General features: G+C 33.6%; 1 protein-coding gene across 1 annotated transcript; it reads left to right on the top strand.

The window, feature by feature from the left end:
* The first annotated feature begins 2,963 nt into the window (after window positions 1-2,963).
* LOC126739015 (acid phosphatase type 7) lies at window positions 2,964-17,274 on the top strand. Its single transcript, XM_050444546.1, has 7 exons — window positions 2,964-3,438; window positions 3,492-3,700; window positions 3,758-3,855; window positions 3,915-4,115; window positions 4,826-5,045; window positions 16,552-16,746; window positions 16,801-17,274. The coding sequence occupies exons 1-7, from the start codon at window positions 3,132-3,134 to the stop codon at window positions 16,927-16,929; spliced, it is 1,359 nt and encodes a 452-aa protein (XP_050300503.1). The 5' UTR covers window positions 2,964-3,131; the 3' UTR covers window positions 16,930-17,274.
* Window positions 17,275-18,149: the final 875 nt, after the last annotated feature.

The following is an 18,149-nucleotide window of genomic DNA, read 5'->3' as shown; positions in this document are numbered from 1 at the left end:
AAAAATTTTTAAAAAGTCGACGATGTAAATGTAGTCAATAAAAGTTAATCGACTGACGTAAGGTCAACATTAGTTGGAGCATATCATATGGGCTTTGCTACCAAATTATAGACAAAAGGAAATAAATTTTACTTCACGTCAGCTCATCAATTGACGCTCGGTTTACCATGTTGGTCACTTTTCTTGATTTCCAGGAAAATTTTGTCTGCTGATTTTTGACTGTTCGTTCGTTTGCTTCAAAAGAATAGAGTTCTCGTTATTTGCTTTACGTCAGCTGATTTATTATCTTATTTTAAATATAATCTAGATCCCGTGAAGTCAATCCTAATTAATTTATCATTTACAAGCAACTAAAATAATTTAAAAAATAAAACGCTTCTATTTGTTGTTCGAGGTTAAAGCCAGTTGATTTTAGGAAAATATTTAATTCATCTGTAGATCATTAACAAACCACTGCGAATTTAAATTAAATTTTTGATCTTAAATCAACCTTTATTTTAATTATAGACATTAAAATATTCATATATTTAAAGAATAATATAATATCGACGATGTAAATCTAGTCAATAAGAATGAATTGACTGACGTAAGGTCAGCATTATTTGGGTCATATTATATGTGGTTTGTTACCAAACTATTGACAAAAATAAATAAATTTTACTTCACGTCAGCTCATCAATTTATGCGTGGTTGCCATGTTGGACACTTTTCCTAATTTCCAAGAAAATTTTGTCGCTTAATTTTTGTCTTTAGATTTATATGCGTAGAACTAGTAGTTAGAGACAATACCTATTATTTAAACTCACTTAATATTTCTAAATAGAGAAAAGAAAAAGTAATTGCTACTTGCACAGTTGCCTTTTATACTTAGCAACACTGTTGCTACGTCATAAGGCCTTTGCTCCTTCGTTTAGTTCGAAAGAAGAATACCTAATTCTTGTTATTTGCTTCACGTGAGTTGAATGGTTATATTGCTTTAAATATAGCGACGAGTTTGGATCACGTGAAGCGAATCCTAATTAATTTATCATTTACAAACTACTTAATTAATTTAAAAAATCTCTAACCCTATTGGTTGTAATTTAAAAAAAGGCTAAAGTCAGTTGATTTTAGGAAAATGTATATACAGAGGAGTTCTGTACCTCATTTAGAAAGCCGTTGCGAATTCACATTAATTAATATTGTGGCCAACAAACCAACCATTTAATTATGTCCTAAATTATTCGTATATCCAAACAACATTAACAAAATCTGCGATGTAAATGTAATCAATAGGAATGCAAATATCGACTGACGTAAGGTCAACATTAGTTGGATCATATCATATGGGCTTTGCTACCAAATTATGGACAAAAAGAAATAAATTTTACTTCACGTCAGCTCATCAATTTACGCTCGGTTACCATGTTGGTCGCTTTTCTTGATTTCCATGAAAATTTTGTTTGCTGATTTTTGACTGCTCCTTTGTTTGCTTCGAAAGAAAAGAGTTCTCGTTATTTATTTTACGGCAACTGATTTATTATCTTATTCTAAATATAACAATGAGCCTGGATCCCGTGAAGTCAATCTTAATTATAACCCATCTGTAGATCATTAACAAGCCACTGCGAATTTAAATTAAATTTTTGATCTTAAATCGACCTTTATTTTAATTATAGACCGTTATCATTATTTTAATGATTGCATTAAAATATTCACACATTCAAAGAATATTATAAAATCGACGATGTAAATCTAGTCAATAAGATTGACTGACGTAAGGTCAACATTATTTGGGTCATATTATCTGGGCTTTGCTACCAAATTATTGACAGAAAGAAATAAATTTTACTTCACGTCAGCTCATCAAAATACGCGTGGTTGCCATGTTGGAGACTTTTCCTAATTTCCAAGAAAATTTTGTCGCTTAATTTTTGTCTTTTGTAGATTTATATGCGTAGAACTAGTAGTTAGAGGCAATTATTTAAACTCACTTAATATTTCTAAATAGAGAAAAGAAAAAGTAATTACTACTTGCACAGTAGCCTTTTATACTTAGCAACACTGTTGCTACGTCATAAGGCCTTTGCTCCTTCGTTTAGTTCGAAAGAAGAATAGTTCTTGTTATTTGCTTCACGTCAGTTTATATTGCTTTAAATATAGCAACGAGTTTGGATCACGTTAATCGAATCCTAATTAATTTGTCATTTACAAGCAACTTAATTAATTAAAAAAAATCTAATCCTCCTATTGCATATAATTTAAAAAAGGCTAAAGTCAGTTGATTTTAGGATACTGTGTATATAGAGGGATTCTGTAGCTCATTCAGAAAGCCAACATTGTTGTGACCAACAAACCAACCATTTAATTATGTCCTAAAATATTCGTATATCCAAACAACATTAACAAAATTTGCGATGTAAATGTAATCAATAGGAATGCAAATATCGACTGACGTAAGGTCAGCATTATTTGGATTACATTATATGGGCTTTACTTCCAAACTATTTTCAAAAGAAGAATTTTACTTCACGTCAGCTCAAATATTAATGCGAGGTTGCCATGCTTGTTCTAATTTCTAAGAACATTTTGTCCGTTAATTATTGTCGCTATTCTTATATATAAGGGTAGAACTATTAGTTGCGGGTGAAAAAGCGTATTGTTTCCAAGTTATTGTATTAGTACATTTCTCTGAAAATTCACGATATAAGCTCACAGTTTTACGTTAAAGAAAAAACATTCGAGTTGTTTTTTAAGGGCTTTGTTACGTGTTTATATTTTGGTATAAAACAGGACCGTCGTAAAGACTTTACATTACAGCATTTAAAGAAAAAGAGTTTTTGTTGTTTTTTGCTTTACGTCTTGTTATATTCGTGAAATTTTTAAGAAGGTTGATTTGGCAACAATGTAGAATGCTTACGTCAATCTGACATTGACATTCCACAAAAATATAAATAAACAATTTTTCAATGATTGAAAATACAAATTATTAACAAACTACAAAAGTGATAAGCAATGATTAGTCAAAACAAGTGAAGCAATTTGAGTGCGTCTTAAACCGAGAAATTTACATTTTTATCAAAAAAAATTATCATGTTTACATATTACTAAATCGTTTAGTACAAATTTATTTGTCAGTATTGTTTTAAACAATGGTCAAAATGTTTCTATGCTATATAGCGTTCCTAGTGGCGGTTTCTACGGTTCTTTGTGATAATAATGTCCTGTATTACCAGCCAGAACAAGTTCACATCGCTTTTGGGAATAATATCCATCAAATCGTAGTGACTTGGTCTACATTTAGTGATACCGGTGAATCTATTGCAGAATATGGAATCGGAGGGCTGATTTTACAGGCTAAGGGAGTCTCTAATGTTTTTGTTGATGGGGGATCAGCCAAACACACTCAGTACATCCATAGGGTCCTATTGGATAATTTAGAGCCTGATAGCAAATATGGTACCTATTTATTGCCATATTAACAACAGGTTTTATAAGTAAATTTTTCACAGTTTACCATTGTGGCAGCAACCTAGGCTGGTCCAATGTATTTTCATTTAAAACTCCTCCGCCAGGAGACAATTGGTCACCCCATCTAGTCATTTATGGCGATATGGGGAATGAGAATGCCCAATCTCTTGTAAGGCTACAACAAGAGACCCAGAGAAGCTTGTATGATGCTGTTTTACATATAGGAGATTTTGCTTATGACATGGATTCGGTAAGAGTGTCCCAAAAAGGCTTTCTTGGAAAATAATTTAAAAAAAAATGTTTACAGGACAATGGTCAAGTTGGTGATGAATTTATGAGACAAATAGAACCAGTTGCCGCCTATTTGCCTTATATGACTTGCCCAGGTAACCATGAAGAAGCCTAGTAAGTAATTGACAATCAATGTTTTATTGTTTCTATTGATAAATGTGTTGTTTTCTCAGTAATTTCAGCCATTATAGGGAAAGATTTAGCATGCCTGGTGGTAGGCAATCGTTAATGTACAGTTTTGATATTGGCCCCATGCATATTATCTCCATATCAACCGAAATATATTATTTTATAAACTACGGACTTAAGAGTTTGGTGTTTCAATATGAGTGGCTTGAAAATGACTTGGCTAAGGCTAACTTACCAGAAAATAGGTAAGTAATTAAAAAATCAATAATCTTTGAAGGGTCTATTAACTCTAACCACACCAGTCATAAAAGAATTACTATTACTGAACTTAGAAAAGATTGCTGATTGTCTCTTTTGATAGTACTTTCTTTCAAGTTTCTTTGTTTTCCTCTTTGTTATTTTTTATGTTTACAGTATGTGACACAAGCTAATTGTTCTAATTGTTTGTTATTTTATTAAATTTAATTTATTTTTGACAATGGATCTATTGTGCTTAATACTTTATTTGTCTTTGCTTTGTTAATAACATTTTATATGTTATAAAGAGATAAAGTAATATATGTTAGCTTACGTCATTCCGAATCGCCTTATCTCCTGGATTATCGCGGTGTTCTCGTTTCTTATATAAATAAAGTCGTGGTCGTCGCTATGACCTCCAGCACAGCCTTCTTAACTTTACTGTTTTTATATATACCCAGACATAATATACCTTACTAAGTAAAGTTAAGAAGGCTGTGCCTCCAGACTCCAGAATTTGCTAATGTGGCATTTTTCACATAAGCCAGTCAGTTCAAGATTGAATTGTAAGCCGGCACATTGTTTTGATATAATAAAGTGTTTTTGAAGTAATTGGTGATTTATTTAAATTAAAAAGATTAATTGAATTGTCATTATTCTATCATATATAACTTTGACTTTTAACTGGGCTATCAAAAAAATAGACTTTTTTTTTAAGGAAAAAGCACCCCTGGATCATTGTAGTGGGCCACAGGCCTATGTACTGCAGCAACTTAAACTCTGACGATTGTACCCATCATGAAACATTAACAAGAGTGGGACTACCATTTTTACACTGGTTTGGACTAGAAGATCTTTTGTACAATTATGGGGTGGATCTGGAAATTTGGGCTCATGAGCATAGCTACGAACGTCTCTGGCCTATCTATAATTATTCTGTAAGTTTTTCACATTAATAATATAATTCCTTTATTACCATATCAGATAACAAGTATTCTGTTAATATTAACATGAATCAAATAAGAAGTTAAATACTTATTAAGCCAAAGCACTAGATCTAATGAAGATAAGCAACTGATTCTTCCCATATCGTCGTCAATATCACGAAGTGGCGTAACTAATTTTTTGTCATTTTTCAGGAGATGCTTTTAAAGTTTTTCACGATCTTTGCTTCAATGTTAACGCAAATTCATTATTTATTTATTTATTTATTTAATATATCAACGGGCTTAGGCCCAATATTACAAAAAAATATAAGAATAATAATTGGATGATTAAACTAACCTAAGCCAACATACAATTAAAGCTTAGAATATAAAGATTACCTATAACTTGGAACAATCAGTTCAGAGAAAAAAAAAAAAAAAGAAAAAGACAATACTTATAGTTAACACAAAGGAACAATTACCATCACAATTCACAACACCTTATAGTTCTAGTTTAAGACAGCATTATCAATTAATAAGATTTAATTTCTTAATGAACCCTGTGCGCCCCTCAAAGCAATCAATTACATCAGAATACTGATTAGCCAGCCTAACAGTCCTTGCCAGAAAAGAATTGTGACCATAATTTGTGCGGTGTGTTTGGCTGTAAAAAGAAGTAACTTGCCTTGTTGACCTAGGTGGAACATAAAGACCTATTTTATTAAGAAGTGCAGGACAAAAGCTTTGAGAGTGAAGGATGTTGTAAAATACTTTCAAATCTTTATGTCTACGACGAGTTTCAAGACTTCTCAAATTCAATGAGGCTTCCATTTGCTGGTAGTCAAACTCATCCTGATAATTTATAGGTACTCCATTTTGCTTAAAGGCAATATATCTTAAGAATTTATGTTGTACACTTTCAATCTTATGAATATGATTATTATAGTATGGAGACCAAACACAGGAACTGAATTCTAGATGAGGACGCACAAGTGCACAATAGAGCAAACAAATAGATGAAATATTATAAAAGTCCCTTGAGCACCTCATGATAAATCCAAGCATCTGCAGAGACCTGGTAACTGCCCCCGAAATGTGCGGAATATAACTTAAAGGGCTATCCAGTGTCACACCCAAATCCTTAATATGAGAGACAGATTTCAATATGGTGTTACCAACAAAATAGGAGTGGTTTACAGAGTCTCTATTTCTTTTAAAGGACATTGAGTAACACTTTCCAGCATTTAGATCCATACCATTTGTTGTACACCAATCAACAAGCCTATCCAAATCCGATTGGAGTCTGAAACAGTCCTCCAGAGATGAGACTCTAAGGAAGAATTTTAAATCATCTGCAAAAAGAAAAAAGAAGCTGTACTGAAAGCATGTTGATATATCATTAATGTAGAGGTTAAATAACAAAGGTCCTAAGTGGGATCCTTGTGGGACACCAGACAGCACCAAAATCTCCCGAGACTCAAAGCCCAGAACTCTAACGAGCTGCGTTCGACCCACCAGGTAGGACTCAAGCCATTCCAGCAGTGGACCCCCAATCCCTGATCTTTTCAACTTAAAGATCAAAAGCCTGTGATTAACCCTGTCGAAAGCCTTGGAGAAGTCGGTATACAAAGAGTGCACTCGATACCCCCTCTCCAAGGACTCAGACAGAAAATCAGTAAAGGATAGAATATTCAGTTCCGTAGAACGTCCTGCAATAAAACCAAATTGTTCATCTAATAATTGGCCCTGAAGAAAAGATGTAAGGACAACACAAACAAACTTCTCAAACAATTTAGGAATTGTACTAAGAATACTGATTGGTCTATAATTCTGAACCTGCGAGCTGTCTCCAGCTTTAGGGATAGGTGTGATAAAACTGGTCTTCCAGTAGTCTGGAAAAATACCGGAAGTTAAAGACAAGTTGAAAATGATAAATAGAGGTCTCGCCAATAAAAAACTACACTGCCTTAGAAAAACCGGTGGTAAACCATCAGGTCCAGGACCCTTAGTCACATCCAGTCTGGACAGTTCGGTGTAGATATCTGAAATTGATATTTTAAGACTAGATAGTTGAAAATGGTTAGAAGTCAAATCTTGAGGAATAATGCACTGTTTGTCAGTGTACATTTCTGAAAAATATTCTGCAAATAAGTTCACAATGCCCTCACCTGAAGAGCAGGTGGTACCATTGTAAGAAATCACACTGGGAATTGCAGAGCTGCCCTTTCTGGAGCGCACAAACTTCCAAAAGTTTCTCAAGCTGCTATTCAGGGAAAGCTCTGTAGCATAAATATAATCATCATAACACTGTCTTTTTAAGGATTTACATCTAGCCCTAATATTACAAAACTTAACATAATCAGAGTTCAATTTTGTGTTCATATATTGCTTATGCAATTTTTTCTTTTCAACAATCATAGTTTTAAGTTCTGTTGAAAACCAAATCGGAAATTTTTTAGTTGAATATTTTTTCAAAGGAACATAAAGATCAATGCACAAATAAATTATTTCATAAAAAATATTAATCATTTCATTAACAGATCTGTTTAAGAATAAAACGTCCCAATTAAAGCTTGAAAGAAAGGTTGAAACCAAATTAAAATCCACTGAGCTAAAGTCTCTATAAAAACCCTTCCCAATAATCTCACCACTCCTAGCCCGAGTCACTGCAAGAGTAAAAGATAAGGGTGGGTGGTACCTGTCAGGTATTACGATAGCTGCCTCAGCCAAGGAAATGTCTATATTCTGGTCCTCACTGAAGATCAGGTCCAGCATACAGTTGGTTACATTTCTAATAGTATTGACCTGGTATAAGTTGTGGTAAGAGCACATAACTGAGACGGCTTCAATGGCTTCCACTTCGTTGGGTGATGCAGGTTGCACAGCAGTGCCAACAGAACTGAGTCCTTCGACAGACCAGGCAGCATGAGTCAAGTTAAAATCACCAAGAATGCATAGCCTACAATGGAGAAGATCATCACATAGCTTGTCCAGAGATTCACTAAATGCAACATAACACTGTAGAGCTGCCCTGGGAGGAAAATATCCAGTGCCCACAATAACTTGTTGCTCCCCTGAGCCAACCAAGACAAACAGATGCTCCATATGAGGGTCAGACTCAAGCAATGAACTCCTGATAGTTTTATGGACACCTATAAGTACGCCACCACCTCTTAAGTAAACACTAGTCTCAGTAGATCTGTCCTTTCTATAAATATTGTAATCATATAAATGCAACTCGTTGTCAGAGAAGTTGTTGGTTAACCAGGTCTCATTCAATACAATTATACCATATTGGGAGTAAGAAGCATTCATCAGGAGAGAGTCCAATTTGGTTCTGAGGCCCCTAACATTTTGAAAATAAACCAGAAAATCATCGGAAGATCCAGCTAATTTTTTGATGTAATTTTGGGTACACCATTAACATATTTAATGGTCAGATTTTGTTCACCATTTTGTTGTCGGGTCTTTAATTCGTTTTTTAAATTGTTTAGATATTGACGTTGTTGAGAGGTTAAATCATTGTCAATAAAAACCTTCAGAGACCTGTCCAAATTTCTTCTGCTTCTCAAAACTCTTCGAACATCCTCAGCACTGTGTAAAGTGACTCTTACTGATCTAAAACCATTTTTGTTTCTCTTGCCTATACGACTGACACTTTTCACCTGGGTCTCAGAACCTACTAAATTTGAAATAAGAGAATTAACAGTATTCTGGTCTTCTTGTACGCCTTTTTCAGGAAAATTAAAAATCATTATATTGCATGATCTTTTCTGTCGTTCTGCCATTTCATTTAGAACATCACTACAAGGCTGAGACTGTTGAGAAATTCCAGGTTGGATAGTTGATTGACTTCCTGTACCATCCTTGAGCAAATTAAGATCTGTTTTGATATGATCAAGGGCCAAGTCAAAGTTATGCTTCATCTCCTTTAGGCTATCCTTGAGTTCTCTAAACTCGTTAACAAGTTCAAGTACTACATGGATTTTGGTTTTCACCTCAGCTACCTCACTCTCCAAGGCAGAAACACGGGTAGAAAGATTAAAGATTTCTTTAAGCTTAGGTATACATTCCTTACACATATATGGCATTACCCGATTAGATAATGTCAATGTTCTAATCTCGGTTGAGGTAACCTCAGAGCATTTTTTGCACATAACCTTTTTGCAATAGTCGCATGGAAAGCCAAAGATATCCTGAGAGTTTTTTGGTTCCTTAAAGATACAACTTGTTTTGCACTTGAAACATGTGCCAGACATTTTGAGGTTAGAATAAACACACTAATCACACTTCAGGAAACACAAGAAATGCACTCAAAAACCAACTCTACTCAATTAGATAATCTTATTATCAGTCCATTTGAGCAGTATATAGCAATAAATTTGGAAATAATACACAAAAAATCCAATTTAATTGGGAGCAAAATGTAAACAAACAACACAGGTTGGTGAGGTTAAAATGACACGGTGTTTCGTTTTGGACAGTAGTTATATATGTATAAGTACTATTTATTCATGATAACCAAAACGCATATTAGATTTTATACTTTAAGTTATTTAGCAAAAAAATAGATACGCCAGTTTGTGAAATTGATAAATATAATTTGATAAGACAAAACTTGAGTTACGCCTCTGAACATCTAGGTACGTTACCATAGATAAAAGAGACACCGCATAATTAAAATGATAAATAAACTTTATTTTATTAATCAATTTATATGAAAACATAAAAAGCGACAAAATAAGTAAACATTGTACTTAAAGAAACTAAACCAAAATGTTTAATAAAGATATTATTATAAAAATAAATGAAAAATAGTAATTTTTAGATCTAAATACAAACATAACATAAAAAAAACATTATAAACTCAGGTTAATAAAAATCTAATTTAAATACATTGATATAATTAAAAAAGCCATACGTAATAATAACGGGCTGGATGCGCGCAAGATGGCAGCTGATATTGCGCTATAGGCAGAATCGCCTTCATTCTGCCCATGAAATGATTCAAAGAAACGTAATGAAACTTCTTCTATGTTCGAAAAGTTAGCAACTGCATACAAAAGCATTGCAGCAACGACAGAATTTTTATTTTGCCCACTGCATCCATGTGAAAACAAGACTTAATAGTTTTTTTAGAGTCGTATTTTTGTAGAGCATTATATACACATGAACTGATTTCCGACGCACCTCTTTGGCTACTTAGCTCACTCCAAATGAAACAATGACATTCCTTTGAAGCGATATAGTAAAAAGTAAAGTTATAGTTTGCTAAACGTCGTTTATAAAATAGAGCATTTTATTTTGACTGTGGCAAGTAAATTACCTGCTGAAGATCAAAGCTTGCACATCCTATAGTGCTATCTCCAGCTAACACCTTTTTTTTAATGATTTTTTTAAGTTCCCTTACTTTAGTGTTTTCTGCAACATGTCTATTGAACTTATCCATTATCTTCTCTTTTAAAGCTGAATCTCCTTTTCTGTAGGACAAACATAACGAGTACTGGTCCTTTTTTGGCCGGTGGAAAGACAAATTTAAAGATCTAAACACCTTACGATACAAATTAATTGAAGGTTTTTCTTCATTTGGACTTAATTCTTCAAGAAACATATTGTACATCTTTGATACCGTTAATTCGGGGTGGAGATATTCCCTGCTAGAACTAGCACGAACATAGTGAGCTTCTACCTTGGGGAATCTTTGGATGTGATTTAAAATTGTAGTTCGAAGGATATTATCACGTTCAATTACCCTGACTGCCTGTCTACCACCTCTTCTTTCCAGTGGCGAAGCGTGAACTTTTTTTTCGGGTAGACAAACAATAAAAATCGTTAATTAGAAAAAAATGTGTATTCAATATTATTCACTTTAATGAAATAGAGAATGAATGCGCATGAAATATTAACTCAAAGAGAAAAATTATGTAGTGATATAAAAAAGAAAAAAATAATTACTACTAGCATAAAAAGGTAGATAGATAAAAATAAATACTACTTACAAAAAAAAACAACATATGTAGGTATAACCATAACTTATAAATCCATAATATCCATTATTTTAAAATTAATTAAAGACAAATAAAAACACAACTAAAATACAATTGCCAATATCGAACAGTCGTTCATAAAATAACGACTAAAATATCCACTAAAAAAACCTTTTCTATACACCCAAAAATAAAAATACTATTTATTAAATTACTATAGCACGCGTCCCCACCAAATGCGAAGATGTATTGCGGCCGACCAGATCAAGCGTGTCCATAAACAATTACCCTCAACAGCATATTAAAATAGCTGGTCGACTTCGATAGACAAAAGCTCGAATGTCTTTTTGCGAGTAAATTTTGCATACGTAATAGGCTGAATACTGATGCGGCCGGACCTCCGTCACCTGCTTGATGCCTATTTGGTTCGATTAGATGCTCCAAATGTCGGAAGACAAATTTCAATGTGTCTTCCTGGGGCTCGTATACATTAAATGCGTGTCAGCCCTGCATTTTTATTTTAATTGGTGTGTCAGGCGGGGCGCGCCTTAGATATTATTATAGATAGATAGGTATTATAGCCGTTTAGATACTACATAATAATAGTAAGGAGAGCGACTACGTTCTGTGTTATTTTTTTTTAAATTTTAATTCAACAATTACATGAAATAATTACGTAATAAATTAATGACAAATAACTGGATAATTTTGGGTAGACAGTGTCTACCTTGTCTACTCGTACGCTTCGCCACTGCTTCTTTCCCCTTCTAGTACCCCACCTGAAGTTACCTTTGTCAGCAAAGTTCTCATTGTTTTTTTTGGATATCCCCAACGTATGCAAAAAGACTTTTTTGTAGAAAAGTATTTTTTGTGATTCAATGTCAAAGAATATTTGTGACTTTTTTGTCTTCGAGACTTCTCTTTCTTGGTAGTTTTGGTAGCCGTTTCCAGAACTTCAATATGGCGAACAATAAATTCACGTTGGGCTGCCAAATTCCATTCCAAATTTCGATCACTCCTAGGAAAACAAAAATATGCAAGTATTGACAAGAAAATTCTGAGATAAGCCGAATAGTGTAAGTCGACATCGAAATTTAATCAATTTCACAAAGTGGCTTAACTGAGATACGCCTTAGAATGACTAGTAATATGGAGAATTCTAAATTTTACAAAGAGGCGTAACTTAAGTTAAGTCTGTTTGTAAAATTGTACCTTATAATAAATCTAGATACGCCTGTCAGTTAATATGCTGTAAGTCAGAACGTAGAACGGATCGAGTTACGCCACTTCGTGATATTGACGACGATATGTTAGAGTAAGATCCATTAAATTTTTAGTGTCAAAATTGTACAATTTATTGCACATCAGAAACATCAAAAGTAAAAAATCTATTTGAATGGTGAGGCACTATATAAATTATACTATACACTATATATATTATACAGTGAACAATCTTAATAAGTTTAACTCCTTTCAACATTATTATAATTAAAATAACTTAAATATTTTATTACCTTACTGTCAGTACTTTAAAAAATTATTTAGGAGAAACTCCCATTAAATTCTTTAAAGTAAGTTGATCAAAAAAAAAAAAAATGGAAATTGTTCTTTTATTTATTTCTTCCTACACAGATGCTTGCATCTAGGGAAATATAACTACATAATACGGATTCTACTGTGTAACTATGATTTAATAAATTGAATTATGTACTGTACTGACATTACCAGTACATAAATACTGAGGAACAAACATTTTTGATAGGTTAAATTTATCGATAGTGTTTGCAGCTAAGAGAAAGTGAACAGTCATATAAAAAAGAAATCACAGATCCTTGAACATCCTGGATAGTTAGTTGTATATTTTGATACTGGCATAATGGAGAGACTTTTTATAGTGATGACTTTCTGATGAAACAAGGGCATTTGAAAAACAAGATTCTTGTGATTTTAAACCATAAAGCAGTCAAATAAATCTTTTTTGGGATACAAACACAAATATATTACTTTAAATTTGTTCAGCATGATTATTGGCTGTAATAGAATTGGTATCCCACTTGTTGATGTGGATATTTATCAGATCTATTTGACTTTTACAATTGACAATCGAAGCTTTGTTGTTGGTTGCATTTATATACGATCTCCATCTCCACTTCAAACTCACTCAGACACCTTTAAATTTTGAAGGCTTTAAATCCACCAAGTGAAAAGCTTGATTACATCTATTTCCCAACATGTGGAGTCGATTAATTGGAGAAAATTTACCATAGTTTGTCTCTCTAAGGACTCTGGTATTGCACCTAAAGTTTATCCGCAATAACAATTCAGGGCACTCCATAGCATTATTAATCAACTTGTAAAGAAATATCATATCACACCTAGTTCGATAGTCCTCAAGAGAAGTCATATTTAGCCTTGATTTAAGTTCCAATAAAGACCCATCTCGTACATTTAATCGCCAGGCACAAGTCCTGAGAAATTTATTTTGGACCTTATCAAGACTGTGAATATGGTTAGCATAATAAGGGGACCAGACTATGGAAGAATAAGACATGACACTACGAATGTGTAAGATATAAAAACTCTGAAGGCAGCTGCTGAAAAGTCTTGAGTATTTCTAGTTATAAAACCAAGAATATGAATGTGGCTTTACTAGACAAACTATCTATATGGGGTATGAAAGTCAGGGAACTGTCAAGCGACACCTCCAAATATTTAATTAGCGATACTCTTGAAAGTATATTACCATTTATGTGGTAGTCAAATGGGAAAACTTTTCTAGATTTAGTAAAAGAAATGATAAAACACTTATCCTTATTAAGATGTAAGACATTAGAGACAAACCAATTACAGAGAAATCTCCCATTAGCGGACATTGACGGTACCAAGTTTATTGTCCGCTAATAGGAAGTGTCCGCTAATAAGAAAACCCAAATATGTAAATGTATGTACATAATTTTTATTAACTTAACATATATTTTAATAATAACATAATTTTTATTAACTAACATGTATTGATGAAAATTACAAGTATAAACAAACATAGGTACATTGCTACCTTAAATACCAGAAAAAGAAAACTGATATTTAAAATTCCTAAAAATTTGTTTGCAAATTTCAGATCTTATACCTTAAAAAAGTCAGATATTTTTGCCTGCTTCTTCTTTTTCATTTTTCCTGAAAAAGGCAGGTTTGAAAATGCGATTCGATATTTTTAAGGTGTTCAAAAGCGACAAAATCATTTTTTGTAATTTTTTTTAGATCATCAACACATTTTAATGCATCGGCATAAAAATTCACAGTACTCAAAGCTCCTCCCCTGTCTTCCTCTTCTTCACTATCACTTTCCAGCAATACTGTATTTTGTACCTCATCAGCAATGGTTTCTAGACCTCCTTCAAATATTTCCTCCGTATGAAGTTCTTGGTCCAATATAATAAAGTCATTATCTAATGCCTTAGAAATTTGGCCAACTTCCTGACAGTTTTTTCAGAATTCCGCTAAAGTTGCCGAAGGTAAGTCATCTTCTGGATCGTAGTATTCTGCTCGAGTATCTCCTTGAGGTGATTTTTGGAAACCAGCTTTGACAAAACAATTTTGTATAGTGCGTGGGGTAACCTTATTCCAGGCGTTCTTAATAAAATGTAATGCCTCTAAAATTTTAATCGATTTTGATAAATCTGAAGCAGACGATACATCATCCATTTTTGATAGGATGTGCTTTAAAATCTGGCTTCTATAAAATAATTTAAAATTTTGTATTATACCTTGGTCCATGGGCTGACATACAGAAGTTGTGTTGGGAGGTAAAAAAAGAATTTTAATATTTTTAAGGTTAAGTTCTCTTGGGTGTGAACCGGCATTATCAAGAAAAAGTAAAATTTTTCGTTTTTGACAACCCATTCTTTTATCGATATCCAAAAGCCAGTCTGTCATGATAATGCTTGTCATCCAAGCTTTTTTATTTGATGTCCATGTAGCCGGCAAACTCTAAGTGGTAAATTTTGTAAGGCTCGTGGGCGCGCAGCTTTTCCAATAACCAAAAGTTTTTCTTTGTCACCAGCCATATTGGCGCAAAATAGTATTGTTAATCGTTCTTTTGACATTTTGCCCCCTGTGCACTTCTCACCTTTAAACTTTTATCTGGCAAAGCTCTAAAAAATAAACCGCTCTCATCTGCGTTATAGATGTCCTCTGGCCTATATCCTAGCAACATTCCTGGTAGCCTCTCTAAGAACTGATTCACATCTTCTTGGTTTACATCTGCCGACTCCCCTGAGATGCACTTAAAGCTTATTTTATGCCTTCTTCTCCACTTATTCAGCCAACCATCAGATGCACTCAAATTGCGATGCCCCAATTCAATTGCTACTTCTTTCGCCTTCGTTTTTATTAGGGGCCCTGAGATGGGAATTTTTTGATTTCTTGCGCGGGCAAACCACTCAAAACAAACTCGGTCTATTTGGGCAGCTTCACCTTTCAATTTTGCTGATTTCTGATCTAAATTTTCTCCCGATTGCTATAGTCTTCGAATAATTTCTTTATTTTTTACAATCTCCGCCGCTGGACTTTTACTTATATTAAACCTAGAATAATATGTACATTGTGATCACAAAATACAAAAATTACAATCCTACACCCATACCTTTCTCCCAGTTTACGGACATTTAAACTTTCCTGTTCTGCAATATTTACAATCTCCATTTTTTGCCTCAGCGTTAAAAAGTTTCTAACGGGCGCCATGTCACCTGCTTCAATTACAAGACGGTACTAAAACAATACATACGTGGATACTAAAGTGGCGTGATTTTTTTCCTGGAGTAACGTAACGGTCATTTTTGTCCGCTTTCGGAGATCCGTGTCCGTTGTTGGGGAATTTTGCGCGTTTTGGGGTTGAAAATTTTTGTCCTTGTCCGTCCGCTAATGAGAATTTATTTTATAGGAAATTGTTCTTTAAAATTTCGTGACAAAAAATACTGTCCATTAATAGGACATGTCCAGTATTGAGAGCTGCCCGCTAAGAGGAATTTCACTGTATATAGAGAATCTTTGTCTAATTGTATTATGTCTGTTCTGTATTTGTACCTTTTAACAGACTTTGCAGTGATTTGGAGACTATATTATGAGCCATTTAAGAACCATCTTTGAAAATTTAATGATGAATATTTTTATTTTCTGTAAACTTATCTACAAATCGCAGAATGTTTCTTGGTTTATAAAAATTGGCATTACTATTTTTAATAAAGATGGAACAAGCATGTGGTTGGAATATGTAGCAAAATGACTATTGATTTGGCTTTGAGCTACTGTTGAAAAGTAGCATCTAAATGTATCTGCCAGTTTTTGTTGATCAGATACTTCTTTTCGATCAACTGGTTTTAACTTCTTTTTTTACCCATTTAATCATTAACTATAATACTCCAAACCTGTTTCGCTACGTTCTTGTATTTGACCATTTTTTCTGCATTATAATTTACTTTATTGCCAATTTTACTGACTATTTATATTCCTTTCTGATGCATGGCCTTTAATAGGTATATAATGGTAGTTATGAGGCTCCGTACACGAATCCCAGGGCCCCAGTTCATTTTGTAACCGGTTCTGCGGGGTGTAAGGAGGGCAGAGAAGATTTTAACGCGACACGACCAAGTTGGTCCGCTTTGATAAGCAGAGATTATGGATATACCAGGATGAGGGCTTATAACGAGACTCATTTGTATTGGGAACAGGTAGGACGGGTTTAAAGGTGGGTTTTATGGTTTGAGTTAGGGTTTTTTTTTTAGGTTTCAGATGATAAACAGGGTGAAATAATTGACAGGGTTTGGCTGATTAAGGATAGTCACGGACCATATGAGTATTCTAAAATGGATAAGAAGAAAATGGATGAAATGAGACTCAGAAATTTTAATTAAAATCATTTGAGGAGTCTAGAACTACTACTACTAGTTACTAGATACATTTAATACGTATAAAGAATTTAGTGCCATGTTGTAGGTTAATTTATAAAACAGCAAGTACTCTTTTTAGGAAATTATTGTAATTTATGTAACACCAATAGAGATTGACACACTTAATCATATATATGTTACCAACCTTAATAAGTATTATTAGCAAACTGCAGAATATATTTCTCATCTTATCTATCATTCCAGTTGTATCACTTTTAAACTGCTACACATATATTAAGTTTCTCTCAAAGTCAGAACATAGAATAGGCACCCATTTCTGTGACACTTTAATAAAACTGAATAAAAATCTGTCTGTATTTATTTAAATTTTTTTGAGAAGTGTGCTGGAGGACTGTCTCTATTTGGGGAACCAATAGTGGTCACTGGGAGCCAAATCAGGGCTGTATGGAGGATGGCCAATGAATTTTCTCTGCAGTCTCTTAATCCTTCCTATATTACAAGCAAAAGCTAGAGACCATAAAATGCTTAAATATTCAAGAATGCTTCTAAGGCATGTTAAGGCTTTTGTATCAGTTATTCCTTCACATCTTCTCTTTATGAATCCCAGTATTTTGGATGCTTTGCATATAATACCATCCAACTGCAGGTTAAACTTAAGGTCTTTGTCAAAGGTGACTCCCAAGTCATGAATTTGATTTACCTGTCTCACAGGTGAGTTTCTTATGAAGTAAGTGACTTAGTGGGGATCATTAACACTTAAAGAATCTCACTTGGTATCAAGTGATGAAACACATGCAAGTCTCTCTGCAAGGTCATGTCTGTAGTACTTGCACTAAAGAGTTTGAGGTCATCAGTATACAATAAGCAAAAAACTCTCCTTAAAACAGCCAACAGAATCATTGATGGAGAATGATAAGAGTACAGAACTTCTTGACACTTGAAGAACTGAAATGCCACCATAATTCTGCTTGATTTCCTCTGATACACATCATTCAAATGGCTATTTAAACAAGAGAAATCTAATCGCAGACATCGAAACTTAAGTCTTAGAAGCATTTAAGTCTATCATTCCTGAATTTTACTCTCCGTGCTGGAGCAAAATCCTATACTCACATTATTGAGCTGCCATTAACTTATAACTTTACTCATAAAAGGTATGAGATGTCTTCAAATATTTGAAGACCAGATTATGTATCTTCAAGCTCAAGTATTAGTCAAGGCCA

The sequence above is a fragment of the Anthonomus grandis genome, chromosome 7 (assembly GCF_022605725.1).
Source record: "Anthonomus grandis grandis chromosome 7, icAntGran1.3, whole genome shotgun sequence".
NCBI classification, from domain to species: Eukaryota; Metazoa; Arthropoda; class Insecta; order Coleoptera; family Curculionidae; genus Anthonomus; species Anthonomus grandis.
The sequence above is the reverse complement of the archived record's forward strand: the minus strand, read 5'-3'. Positions and strand labels throughout refer to the sequence as shown.